Below are 15,000 nucleotides of genomic sequence, written 5' to 3'. Positions count from 1 at the left end.
CCTACAATGTTGTTTTCAGTTCCATGTATGTATATATACATTGGTTAAATGGGAAGATGATGAATATAACACTTTTAGATGACAAAAAAAATCTACAGAATGCATTTTAGTGGAACGTTCAAAACAAGTGCTATAAATTAACTTTCTGTGAATTTGTAAACATATGATTTTTTGCAATTACATTTAACAAAAAACAAACCTTGTTTCACTCCCTTTTAGACAATCTATCATATTTTTTCATAATCAGTTTACTGGTAAACCAAAATCTTTCCTGACATCCCTAATACAACATGCAAATGAATATTTATATTCCTCACAAATTGTCATAATGCCTTTAATTGCAAACAGCACTTTTTAAACTGCTGTTGGCTGAGTACATTATTCTTACTTTATATAGTTCTTCTCGCTGCTTTCTCATGCGCTCAATCTTTTGCTCCTCTTCCTCTTCATCTTCATCAAAGTCAATATCTCCTCCTTCTGATTCTGATGAAGACTCCTGAGCCTTACCAAATATAAGCTCTTTCTGTCTTTCTCTTTCCCGATCAATTTCTCTAGTTCTACCGTAGTCAACATCTTGCCTGCAGGATGCAAAGAACCAAGCATTGGTATTTAAGGAGTACATTCATTCTAAATACAAATTTTGGGATTGATGTCCCTTAATGTATAATGTTTTCATTAAAAAAAAATATATACATATATAGTATGTTAGGAATGTAGCACTGACCAACAACCTGATAAAGAATTCACACCTGCTTCGGTCTCTGTCCCTCTCTCTGTCCTTATAGCTGTCATCTCTGCGTCGATCTCGGTCCTTGTCTCTGCTGTCTGCTCTCTCTTTAAGTCTTTCTTCACGTAATCTCTCACGTTCTTTCCTTTCCTCCATCCTCTTTTCCCATTCTCTCTTTCTACGTTCTTCTCTCTCTTTCCATTCTCTCTCCCTCTGCTCCCGTTCCTGAAAGAGAGAGATAAATAAGAAAAAAATTATAAAGCGGAATATTACGGAGTGCTATAGGAGCTGATCGTTCAAGGTGAATCACACTCACATGAAAATAAATACTGTTATCTTAAGCTTTTCATAAAAATTTGAAGAATATATACCTTCTCTCTCATTTGCCTCTCCTTCTCTCTTCTTTCACGGCTTCTCTCTCGACTGCGGTCCAGACGTTCCCGCTCTTCAGCTCTTGACCGGGACCTCTCATGAGATGAAGCAGACTTTTCCCGGTCCTTTGTGGAGACAGCATCTCTGCGTGAGCCTGACTCTTCTCTCCTCTCCTTGTCTCTTCGTTCCTTCTCCCTGCGAGACTTCTTTTCCTTCTCTTCCACTTCACCTCTGGACCTAATGGTAAAATTCGGAAAGAAAGGAAAACTCATTTTAAGTGACAACAGACACCTACTCATCAAGAACACATGAGTAAAGAAAAGAAAAATGAGTGAAAATAAAAGCCGCATAAGCAGATCCCAACAGCATATCTGAAACAGAATTAAAGCATTAAAAAAGCTTCTGAATTAAATGAGAAAAAATTCAGCATCTTTCTGTGCCTCACTTCAATGATTACATATATCTTATGAACATACATATAAAATATGCATCTATTTCTATATGTATATGTATATATACACATTAATAACATAAAATTTATTACTTCAAGTAAAAAACAAATACGGAGAGAACATTACAACTTGAAGTGTGTCACAAATTAAGGATGCTTCCTCTTGTTAGAGAGGCATATAACAACACTCTAAAAGCTCAAAAAATAACCAAGAAGAACCAATTTTCAATTGGTATTCAAAGCAACCTAACATATATATTGTTGTAAGCTTCAGACTGCAAAATCTTTAAGCTAAGAAGATACTTTAAACTTATATAATACTTAATTCAAATATAACATGATAGAACTAATTCTCAATGTTACATTACTGACTATCTGCATATGCTATCATATAAATTGAAAAATGAAGAATGTGACAGATCTGTACCATTTTACAAGCCACCACTGTGTTCATGAAAAATATATATAGGTATTTCCAAAATGTTAATATTCAAGAATGTGGTATGTATTTTCCTTCCTTCTCCAAGCAGAATAAGGACTACTATGATTTTTTAAGACAACGAGATCTTAACCAGATCCCAAGAACATCTAAACCCAAAACCACTTCTAAAAATAATAACAATAACAATAATAATAATAATAATAATAATGATAACAGTAGAGACCAATACAGGAAAAAATACAATCTTTGCAAACTTTATTGTTACTAAGATATAACCAATAAAATACCATTTTCAACTTAGCTGTAGAAATGCATAAAAAAAGAAAAATATGCTGTGTAATGCAAGCCTATAATAAATGTATGGAATCACAATTCACAATGAATACACACAGTTTTCTTTAGCACTTCAGAACCCTACAAAGAGCCTGACAGGTAAGTATTCCATAGGGTTAAACCTAAGCAATTACAACACATACAACTGTCGCACACAAAACAACAAAAAAATAATCTCGTCTGACCAAAATGTAAGAAACTGGATAAATAAATCAATAAAAAAAAGGAAAAGAAATAGGCAAGACCGATCCCTAGAGCTGAACATGGAAATAGACCTTTTCTGAAACTGGCAACATATGAACTTAAATCTGTATCAAGAAATTTTCAGTTCACAATCACAATGGCAAAAACAGCAACACTAAATTTCATCTTGAACTGCTCATTTTGTTGTTGTTGTAAGAACTCTTTACCTTATGAATCATACGAGTTATTAACTTCAAACATTTTCATACATAAAGAAAAACGAAAAAACATAAAATCTATTCCATCTTTTATTAATCATTATCAGGAAATTGTTTTCTATGATTAATCATCTTGCTTCCAACAAAGCAAAAATGTTAAACTAGGACAGAACAAAAAACTAAGCAACTCTGTATGAGAGAGCATTACGAGGAACTATCAAAGTCTTTTAGTTTCACATCAATGCGACAAAAAAACAGTACAGGTAAGAATATAGGAAAGTGAATAAAAAAAAAAGAATACAAGACAGAAACAAGGACAGAGCAGGTGAGTAAAAGAGAAAGAATAGGAAGATATGAGAGAGGAATAAGTAACAGCAAAACCATCATTTCAAAATATCTGTAAAACAACCAATTCTTCATAGAGAAGAAAAGTCATATAAAGTCCAGTTAATATCTCCATTATTTTCAAAAATATGATCTTCAAATAAAACAATGGGGGGGTTGGCAAAGAGGAAGCTTTCAAACGAATTCCATATCCAACTTATAAACAACTGAACACTAAGGCTATCAAATATACTCTAAAAATAAAAGTGCATTTGAATATGGAAATATTATTAGTGTAAATATTCATATAATCATATCGCCTTTCACAAAAGATTGACAAATGCTTGCATAAAAGTTAAATAAAAAATCATACCCAGATTTGTTCTAAAAACATATACAATTAGCACAATTACGATGGCAAAACTGAACATTCTTTTTCTTAACTTGGCTGATATTTTAATGGAACAGAATTTGCTCTTTGTTGCAAATCCATGTGGCTTAATTGTTCAAATCTATATGATAAAAGGACAATCTAATGATTTCCTAAAACAAGTATAATTGTAACATCAAACGTTCTCATTTCAACTCGAATTTGACTTACAATAATAAAGGCACTATCTACTGTTTTAGCCTCTTTAAAATCTGGCCCTGTAAACTAACACAACTAATACACTTCTCAGCGAACAAGTTTTACGTATACATTTCTCAAGAGTTCCTGAATATCAAGGAACAAGCAGGAGTTGAAGTTCAATGCATACATTTTACATAAGTACCCAAATATAAGGAAGCAGCAGCAGTTGTGTTCCAGTATACATGGGCGAACCCATAAGAACTCAGATGCTTGAAATATCCAATGCTCACTCTTCAAGACTAAAATAAATAATGACCGAATTGATAGTATGGGAAAGCTGTACCCATAAGAAAGGGTTCCCTTCTGGTTATATCCCATAAGTATGTAGGGAACTGTTAAGACTTGTCTTTTCAAGCACGTTGTTGGATGATATACCATAGGTTAAATGTGCAAAGGTCATGGCATTTCATGGGGAGCTAAATCTAAGGTGGAAAAGTCCCCATTTATGTGTACTGTAATGAAACATGTTTCATAAAATCTTATGAATCTGTGAACATGGTTCCATGAACATCAGATAATATACATTTAAGACCCTACTTCTGATCTATATTATATCCCATTTTAGCCAGATGGCATGCTATTGTGTCATAGCAATACTGTCACTCACCCTGGTTGATGTCCTATCACACTATGTGCAGTCGAACTGACTTTAAGTCATGTGTGCTAAAAAGTTGTTTGGTTGTTTGGCCATAATTTAAATCCTCTTTTTAGTGTTATTTCCTTAACAATCATTTATGCCTCAACCAAGAGAACTGAGCGCAAGATAGATGTACTATTCCTCTGCTTCTCATTTTTCACTTGCTTGGCCTGATGTGTGGCTTTGTAGGATGCCAGGAAGTCTTGTCATGAATGGATTAAATCTAATACTATCTGAGGAAGACATGAATGCATTCCCATGAAAGAATCAAAAACGTCAAGCCCTAGTAACACTACCTCTAAAACTTCAAAACAACTATCAACTGCAACAGAAGTCAAAATTCTTTGTCAAACTCCATATCAATTATTTATGAAGTTATTTTCAAATTTCTGCAAGGATATCTAAAAGAGATGTACTGCATGCTTGCACACAAACATGGGCACAAACATAATTTCAATAAATTACACAATTTCTGATTTTGTGAAAACAGTATTTGTTTACGTTACAGAGGATACATTTTAATGACTATACATTAGCCTCTAGATCATGATGTGCTGCCCTGGTGATAATGTATTAACAACTCTTTCACCTGCTCAACCCATTGCCTTCAGGAGAAATTGGGGCTCACTTGGCCTCCAATCTGAGGGACATGTGCAGCCGACTGGGCTTGCTTCCAAGGCATTTCTCAGATGCGGCCAGTGAGAAGCACTTGATGCACTGCACTATCAATGTGATTTTTTTTTTTATATCATTTGTATGCAAAACATGGTATTAATATTTTTTGTAAATTTAGAGGTTCATAACATGCATTTCAGTTGCTATACTAATAGTAACCTGATTATGAACATTAACCCTATGATCCAGATGATGTTACAGTCCCATCATGGAAAAATCTGGGTCGAAGGCCAGGTGATGTGAACATACCGTCATCAGGCAAAATTGCCTCGGGAGTGTGATTCGACTCATTTGACGCATAGATGGGGCCTTCAGCATTATTCCCAATATAACCCTATGATCCAGATGATATTATGGTCCCATCATGGAAAAATCTGGGTCGAGGGCCAGCTGATGTGAACATGCCATCACTGAGCAAAATGGCTGTGGGCATGGTCATAAGCAAAGGCCAGGGTGACGGAAAAGACTCACTACGTGTACACAAACCACTTGGAGTGTGACAAATGTGGAATGTAATATTCCTAGCCACTGTGACCAGCAGAATAAGTTGTATTACAGAAAATTGAAAATTACAAAAAAAAAAAGAAAAAAAAAGAGAGATTTATGACAAATAACCAACTGTTCCATACTTTTTTTTTCACTGTTATTTACTGCATAGAGAGATGAAATGAAGTCTGTGCTAAAAAAATAGACTTTTACCTTCTGGATAAAGCAAATCAAAATACAAATATAGACATTGGAAAATGGTAAAAAGGCTAAAAAAAAGTTTACATAAAATAACTTGCAAAGAGGAGGCATGGAGTCTTGTCAAAACTCATGGGTACTGTTCACATGTGCCAGGATTACAAGCTGCGCACCAATCAGAGTAGATCATCAAGTAAGCCTAATGCCTGTACTTTGGGCCATGTAATGGCAGTGATGCATCCAGATCCATTGTAACGCACACATCATTGTAATGAGTTGTGAATGCTCTAAAGCCTGTAGCTAAGCCTAAGCCGGCCATGATGTCAACCCCACATCATCCGGAGGTTGAGTTAATAGTGGCAACAAACCACAGATGCTGTCTTGACCCTGGATCCCCCACCTCCAAACTTACAGCAGGCACATTAGCCTGCAGGTGCTGAAGCCCCAATTATAATCTTCAAATTCTGAGGCCTCCCATACCTTATTAAGTACAAAAAGTCTCTTTCCTCTAGCTACAAATCACAGGAAATCTATTTTACTAAATTGCATTCATAAGATCAGTAAAAATATCATATGTTTGCCTTCTGGATTGTGTAAATAGAAAGCCTACACATTTATCACACATGAAATTCAAATAGGGTGACAAAACCAATTTGAAAATATGAAGAATCTCTGCCTACAACTGACAACTTGGTTTTAAAACTTATAGTTCTCTGAACTGTTTGCTTTTATGAAAATATTCATACGACTGTTCACCATTGTGTGCATTATAAGTAATGCTAGTCTAGATATGTTACAAGAACCTATTGCAAAAGGCTTGCCACTACTCTTGCATTACCCAGAACTTAAAGGTTATTAATGAGTTGGGATATGATCACACCAAACCTTGCTAAAAATTATCAGCCCACAGATAATGGATACAAGCACTATCCACTGTGGTTCTGCTTTGCTAGCTTTATTTACAACAAAGATGGTTCCACAAGCACCTAGTCACAAAGGAGTTTAAGGAGGCTTATCCAATCCCAACTGTTTACACTATTCCTTGACATTATTCTCAGTATCATTATCATTATCATAATATCATCAATGGTAAGAATAGCAATAAAAGAAAACTCTTTCATCCAAAATACTCACTTTGGTATATCTAATGATTTGTCTTCAGAGTGACTAGACCCTTATTAAGCCATATATATATATATATATATATATATATATATATATATATATATATATATATATATATATATATATATATATATATATGTAAATAATATCAATATATCAAAACTATTGTGGACAATGGTAATTTCTGATTTATTTCATGATTTTTTTATCTATAACACACATATCTATCAGTATCAAACAATACTTCACCCAATAAGAAAATATATTTTTGGCTTGCTTGGACCTACTTCCATAACTATCACATTAGGCCTTCAATGATGAATGAAGACAATCACTGGTATGGGAGGTAAATTATACATTTCACCAGAAAAAAAAAAACACTGAGATGGAATAAGGCTGGACAGAGGTGGTCAGGTAAAACTAGGAAGTAAATTGGGTAGTGTATACTGGATTGGATTTGGCTGGGTTTCAATAAGTTAGGCTTAGTTAAATTGAAATATGAGGCTAGGCTATGTCTCCACCTAGCCTAGTATAGGTTCAAATATTGTAACTAGTCTTACTAATTAATAATAATAATATATATACACATGTCATAAATGGGTCCCTGTCTTTGAAACTTCTGGTCACTGGCATTTGCTTACACAGACACAGGCAACCCCCTCTTACACACCCAAACACACAGTGAAATCATATATCACAACCTCTTAAATAATCTACTCACTACTGCTCTCTAACCGTACTACTACCAAATCAGTGTTTCTAGTTGAAAAGGTATGGCCAGTGAAGATTAAAGGAATGGACAATTTATTCACAGACAACAAGCACTGTAATCTTTAGTTCTGAAAATAAGTTTCCAGACAACCTGTGCAGCAATCATGATCAAACCAGCCAGTCACCAAAAAAGACTAATAAAAAATGGAAATATACTAAAATCATTGACCTAGTGAGGACAGGCTATCAATGTGATGATGTGCATCCACCTACTCCATTTAATAACACATTAATTATGATACTAACATTGAACTAAGAAATAGCTTCTTTATATCTACCTTGCTGAGGCGGAGACCAATTATAAGAAATGATTTGTCTTGGATTACTGTATCTAATAACTACCAGTCTACATGCAAAATGTTGAATGACTCCTAAGTCAACAAACCTGAAAACTTTTACCAACCAAAGATAAAAAGCCTCAACATTGGCATTTCTTTCAAACCAGCCAACCAATGCCTTAAAAAAATAAACCTTGTAACATTTAGCATCCCATTCCTGCATATTATATTTCTGAACAAAAGATAATTCTACAAGTAATTTTCTCCTGTCTATCTCCAGGATACATATAATGTGTATATAACTAAAAGAAAAAAGAAAAAAAAGTTTATATACATGCATATACATGTGAGTGTCATGAGTAAGTTATTCTATGTACATTTACATGTAATGTCTTTTTGCCTGTCTCTATGTAAATGTTGAATGCCTTCTTCACTGTAAAGTTCTTATATATATATATGTATGTATACATGTATGAATAGGTGTATATACAAACAACTGAATAAAATCAAATTTCTGATGTCCTGATGTTAGTGTACAAGTTTGTAAAAGTACATACTATCAGCCTTCTTTTATCTCCCATTATTTAGGCTGTGTTGATAATGGTGGAGAATGAGGACCCTACAGGCCATTACCCTTGCCTGGGTACTTACGCCTCTGTAGACAGGGCTGAGCTGGTGATGGATCAGCTCCATACTAATCCTGTAAACAGTGAAGCGCGCAGCCAGTAATTAATGGTATTTCTCAAGTATTTCTTTTTCTTTATGTAAGAGGTACTATGATTCATTATTATTTTGGGTAAAAAAGGGAAATTGATATACTGGAACTGAGTTAAACCTCCACATATGGTGAACAACTATCTTTAGTAGCTGAATGAATGATTAAAAATAAATAATAATAATGGTGATGATAATAACATCAATACCAATAATAATAATAAATAAAGCATAACAATAAATAACTGAAATAAAGATCCCTTCAAAATCTGTCATGTAATAGATACATATTTCAAAAAGTAGTTTAGCCTGATTTTCATCCTGACCAAAAAAATTATGGTACACATTCATAATAAACATTTCATACAAGCAGAAGGAAACTTTGATTAGTGTACATCAGACCAATGAGCAAGTTCCACTTTTTTTCATTTTTAAATTCAGTCAAGAAATGTTAAAGTTTAGTGATCATGGCAGATAATTCACCAGGTTTGCCTACATGTTTCATTCTGGATTTGAGGATGGGATGAATCGTCGTCCAATAAGTATGATTATATGACCAAAAAATTTCTAGTAGTTAAACAGGAAAGTACTTAGTGTTCAAAGTACATATTTCACAGAACATTGTCAGTACCTGGTAATACTTTACGGCAACCAGCCGGGGGCTCAGCCAGGAGCTCTTAACCACAGCAGAGAGTCAACCCAGGGACCAACCGCAGCTCCAAAACACTCAGGGAAGATAGGCCCGCTAGAACTCTCAAATATATGTCATTTACTGAACCTTAAAACAGTCTTCTGACAACATATTCATATACCACAAAACAGCGATAAAGGTTAGAAGAAAATAAGAGATAAATTCTGAACCATTTACACAACCACAGTCAATGCCCTTTCCAATCATTTCATACTTCCCCTTACAACTTTGAAAAGATTTCAAGGTAAACACTACAGCACCTGAAAACGTGCAATAGGCCATTCACAATTATGTATTATATACAGCTTTACTAAAACCTATATTACAATAACAGACAACCTAGAGAAAAGGAGTTAACTAGAAATGAAATTACAGTACCATACCAAATGTTGAGAAAATTAAAAATATGTCTGATAAAACCTATACATCAAATCAGACTTGTTACCAGTTTCAGGAAAGTTTTCCTATACATGTTTATATTTGTGAGCCACAATAAAGGAAAATTTAATGTACATATAGCAATGTCTCCGCTACATAAATTTAAGTACCTGCTTCTTTTCCGCTTTTTGGGCCTGGACTCCTTCTCCCTCCGTTTCTCCTTTTTCTTAGACTGGCCATCATCTGAATCTTCAATTGTCACAACATCACATTCTGGCTTTTCAACTACTGCTGGTGCTTGCTTTGGCTCCTCCTCTTCCTCTACATCACTCATATAAGCTCCTAAGCAAGCCTGTAGTGCTGCCTATTAAAAAAACAAAAAAAAAAAAAACAAAAAAATGCTGGAATTAGACTCAGTGAAATCATAATTTTACAGTTGATAAAAATTCAATGCTGTAGTAGTTTAGAAAATTGTCTTGTTCTTCCTGAACAACTACTGAACACAATAACAGAAAGTGAAATCTGTTCACTACTATCAAATGTGCTAAAAGGTGCGTATCAGAGAATTAAGAAATAAGACGTGTGGCCAGGAGAGGGAAAGAACAAGAATATATTTCCTATTTCACTATTTTCACACACAATCTCATAGATTTTTACAGTTAATTTACTCTGATTAAATAGCAGCTGCAGTACCAGCACTATCCTTTTCTCTTGTCTTGCACTGTCTATCATAATATATCTTTGCACTCAATGCATGAACGGACTGACACACTGGAGAGTAAAAAGAATACATAAATGCATATATATTAAAACATATAACAGCAGTTCATTTAAGAATATAGATTTTCTCCCACTAAAATACCTATCCCAAACCCATTTTCTTGATTCTTTCAATGACAAGTGAAACTGATATAATAATTAACTGACCCTATTCCATGTTGCTAAAGAGAACCAGAAAATCAAATAATTAATATCAAGGTTGGCAAGATAATTATATATATGTAATAGAGCATTCAATCAAAGCTTTCCACTTACTTTAAAGGTGAAATGAACTCTCACAGTAACAATAAAATGAAGAGATTTTACCTTCTGCTTCATAAGTTCTTCCAAGTTTAGGTCTTCATCAATGTGAAGGAAATCTGAAGAATCCAGGTTATACTCCTCGGCTTTTCTTGACGCTTCCCTCGAGTTATCTTCACTTGCCTCCACTACTTCTTCTTCACTACTTGAAACAGTTACTGGCTACAAGATCAAAAGAAAGGAGAATAATATGCATTTTATAAAATAGAGAATTCTTAACACTCACATACCATCCTAAAAAAATATATAAATACACAAAAATATGCTGCTTTTCAAGAAAAATACTAACTTCCTCTTTACTGCCATTGTGATTATTGACCACAATCTTCATAGATTCTACAATGCCGTTCCCAGCTGGGGCTCTCAGGATTTCTACATCTCTTCCTCTTTCTCGAGCCTGAGTTCCAGGGTTATTAACGGCTTCCAAGCCAGACTCTAGAAGTTCATCCACTAGTTGTATATCACTTCCATCTTCAGACGCAGAACTCTCACTATCTGAGTCCTTGTGTCTGTGTTTGGAACGATGCTTTTTGTGCTTCCTGCAAAAATCAATGATTCTGACTTAATATGTTGGCTATCAGGGACCTATGATGTGTTGTCTACAGAGTAAAAAAAAAAAGTATAAAAGCTGAATTTACAAGATACATGCTTAATACAAACCCAGTACAACAGATATTTTGGGTACCTGATCATTACAAGGATGGACTATATTTCTTCATGATAAAATATACTTAAAATTGCAACAAGGAGGAGGTAGGGTAGGCCATGCAATAATGTAATTCAAGATATGTGGGTACTTCATGAACAATCTCTCCTGAACTCATCTATGTCACTACAGTAGCTTCTCTCTAAACATTGGAAGCTGACTTCACTTACCTCCATCATTCCCACTACAACTGATTGAACTATCAAACTATCAAATAAATATGGACTAAAGACCATATTTAAAAATACGTTCATGACTCTTTAACTCACCTTTCTTTTCTGGATGAAGACTTGTGCCTATGTTTATGCTTGTGAGAATGTCTCTTATGCTTCTTCCTGTGCTTGTGTTTTCGCTCTTTTGATCTTGATCTAGCTGGTTCCTGACCTCCTGACTTCACCTCCTCTTCAGACATGCTTGACAGACTTGGATCATCAGAACTGCAGAAGAAAGTCAATAAATATGTACATTAGAACTAAGAATGTAAATCAAGTAAATATCATGAGATGATAAAGTACACACATACACTATACAAATAGAAAGCATCCTCCATTCAAAGCAATAAATAAAATCTCTATTTCTTTAGTCCTAAGCTAAAACCTTGAGATTATGAGGGCATTACTTAAAATTTTTAAGTTCACGTCTTCATTCACATATAAAGTAATTTAACATAACCTAAAAAATCACCTGACGGTTCCCTTAACCTAGTGCCGACGGGTAAAAATGTTTAGTAAGTGGACGTAATAACAGGATTGCTGGCGCATGTCGGCAGTTTCCCGTTTGCGCCTGGTTTGATTAGTAGTTTGTGAGCAACATTTGGCACCTAAAAGCTTTTATTTTGCTATAATTTGTAAAAATATTATAATTTTGAAGGTTTACCTTATAGGTGCAATTGCCTACAATCTTTACCATATAAATGAAGCCACTACTATCAGAGAAAAACAAACTCTGTCCAATGAGCCACTAGTGCTGGAATGAGCATGATATGATGCCATCTGTTTTTTGGTCCACGGGAATGGGCATGATATGATGCCATCCGTTTTTTGGTCCACAACAACCATGGCATATACGTACATGCCACCCTTCGGCAACGGGTTAATCTACTTTTATGCTCAAAGAGACTAACTGCTTAATGAAGTAAATGAAACAACATTGTGATTCAGTAAGAACAAAATCTTCTATATGACATTACTACTTTCTGGGCTTATTCCTGGGCTTATTCAAATTAAAAGTGCACCAGAAATCCTTTCTACCAGATAGGAGAGTGGGTACCTAACAAAGGTATATAAAATCAAACAATGTAATTCTTTGAAGTTAGACAAGGGTGCAACAATTTTTTTGGGGAAATGGTTTACATATATTCTCAAGCAATTCTATAAAACAATCATATGTCTACAGGAAATAAAGTTGTTTCCATGAATATTTGTAACCCTTTTAAATCATTTTGAGGCTCTTAAGGCTCCAAACCATTTGCTAGTGTTTTACCACCCAACCTCCCTTGTGTTCAGAAAAAGGAAGCAAAATCCAAACCAAAGATAACCTTCACATGACTTTTCCATGACTTTTGAAAGAGATTTTGGCATTTATTCATAACTCTTTTTTCACTGTTTTCCTTGAATATTTGATGCATATTCATGATACACATATCCCATTAAAACATGTACAATGAATATAATTCAAATTTGATACGTTTTATTCACACATGGATCATCATGTATCCATTTAGGCTAAGTAATTTTTCAAATTTTCATTTAGCTACCAAAGTTTATTTTGATTTCTTTCTGAAGACATTCTCAGAATATAAATTGGAAAATAACAAAATTAAGACAGGCTTTCAAAATTTAAAAAGACACAAACGCTAAATTTCAATGATTTTCCAGAATTTAAAACAAATGATTTTCCATGATTTTCCAAGACCTGTACAAACTCTGTATAATCTAGTTCAGCTCTTGCTATGATTTCCTTGAGAGCAATGAGGATATAAACCAAATTCTTAAAACATCTGAATCTCTTGAAGCATGCTTAGAAAGTCAGGAATCTATAATTACGTATATTTATGAGTAGCTATATATAGATATACATACAAAATCCTATTTTCTCGAGGGGTATATAAATATTGTCAACTGTATTTGCTTTCCATATATCCACAGTGGTTGTTGTGAGGATTGAACTTAGACTGGTTCTTTGACTACAGAATTCTATGCTGTTTATCAATACAGTGGCATACAATGAATCATTTGAATAATTGAGATAAATACCCTTTAATAAATACTGTTCTTTGCATCTCTAAATGTATATGTACAACATTGAGATTATATTCTTAAAAAGGACAAAAAGTTGCAGCTGTTGCTACAAGAAATAATCTGCAGACACAAATGGTAATGCTACAAATCAAAGAGGTAAATCTTTACAGTTTGCCAGAGACTAAGTCCCCAACTCAATGTCATAAAATCTTTTCAAGAATCTAAGTTACCACAACTGGGTGTGCCCAACTGGCACTGCCTGAGAGGAGGATTGTTGGAGGGCTCTGGCCTCAAATCCTCTCTAGTAAACCCTGGTTGTCTTCACATAGGAATGCATGGTAAGATAGAAGTGAAACTTGAGAGCACTGAGTGGACTTCGTGGTAAAGGTTTACAAAAAGACTGCGCCCTTCAGAGACTAGGTCCCTGGCCCCAGCCAACAATCTTGGGGATCCCATGGGGAATCGTTTTTTACTGAGGGGGGGGGGGGCAGATTGTGCTCATAGCTGGTATTTTAAAAAGCAAAGGAAAATGGAAAATTTTAAAAACGAGCCAAGAATCATATTTCATATCATCAAAAAGGTGGGGTTAATCTTTACAGTATGGATACACTAAGCTCGAGCAAACTGAAGATATTCCAAAAGTGGACAAAGAGTTTAAAAGTCAGAACAAGATAAAAATCTGCAGACACAAGTAGTAATGCCACAAACGAAGGAAAGACCTCACAGAAAGCACTGCTCTCACCATAAGTCCACTCACTGCTCCTGGGGTTCAGCTATATCTTGTCATGCATATCAAAATGAAACAAAGTTTCCTGATGGGTGTTGGGGGGACAGCCCCCCATCTAACCTCCCTTTGGGCAGTGCTCAAAATCCACCCCCAGTAAGGGTAATTTAGAGTGTTGAATTAAAGTCTGTAACATGGCATTCAGGACTTGGTCTCTAGCGAGCGCATTCATAATGTAAAAAATTAATGAAAGTGGAAAATAGAAGAATCCGAGACAAGACCCTACGTTTAGCCATGGCCAATTTGACATGGCATTGAGCAAATGAAACCCCTCATGAACACACAATCTACCAGAAAGATCACTTAGCACAAGCACGCACTATGCAAAGTTACCATATATGGTAGTTATGCAATATACTTGGAAAGCATCTAACACAACACTGATCTACTGATTTTAAAAACGGTTTACTGTTGGCAAGGCTATCAAACACACAAAAAATACCTACTTATCTTGTAAAGAAACAGCAGTATTTGTTACAGAGTAATGCACCCTCCTGACACAAAGTCCCAAAACCACGGTCTCGTGTGAGCCCCAAAAACGCCAACCTAACCTTTC

At 34.8% G+C, this 15,000-nt stretch overlaps 1 protein-coding gene across 2 annotated transcripts in view; it reads right to left on the bottom strand.

The window, feature by feature from the left end:
- Prp4k (Pre-mRNA processing factor 4 kinase) overlaps positions 1-15,000 on the bottom strand; it is a 23,458-nt gene that overhangs the window by 7,321 nt on the left and 1,137 nt on the right. The window contains exons 2-8 of one of the 2 annotated variants that reach the window (XM_027370192.2): positions 11,690-11,857; positions 11,004-11,253; positions 10,721-10,876; positions 9,805-9,998; positions 1,099-1,336; positions 750-952; positions 389-578 (exon numbers count right to left, since the gene is read on the bottom strand). In XM_027370192.2, the coding sequence (XP_027225993.1) occupies positions 389-578; positions 750-952; positions 1,099-1,336; positions 9,805-9,998; positions 10,721-10,876; positions 11,004-11,253; positions 11,690-11,857 (1,399 nt within the window). Of the gene's footprint in view, positions 1-388; positions 579-749; positions 953-1,098; positions 1,337-9,804; positions 9,999-10,327; positions 10,406-10,720; positions 10,877-11,003; positions 11,254-11,689; positions 11,858-15,000 lie in introns of those variants that run through there. The other variant, XM_070132980.1, reaches the window with a different exon arrangement.

Source organism: Penaeus vannamei, chromosome 18, assembly GCF_042767895.1.
Source record: "Penaeus vannamei isolate JL-2024 chromosome 18, ASM4276789v1, whole genome shotgun sequence".
In the NCBI taxonomy this organism is placed as follows: Eukaryota; Metazoa; Arthropoda; class Malacostraca; order Decapoda; family Penaeidae; genus Penaeus; species Penaeus vannamei.
This window is presented reverse-complemented; position numbering and strand designations above follow the sequence as displayed.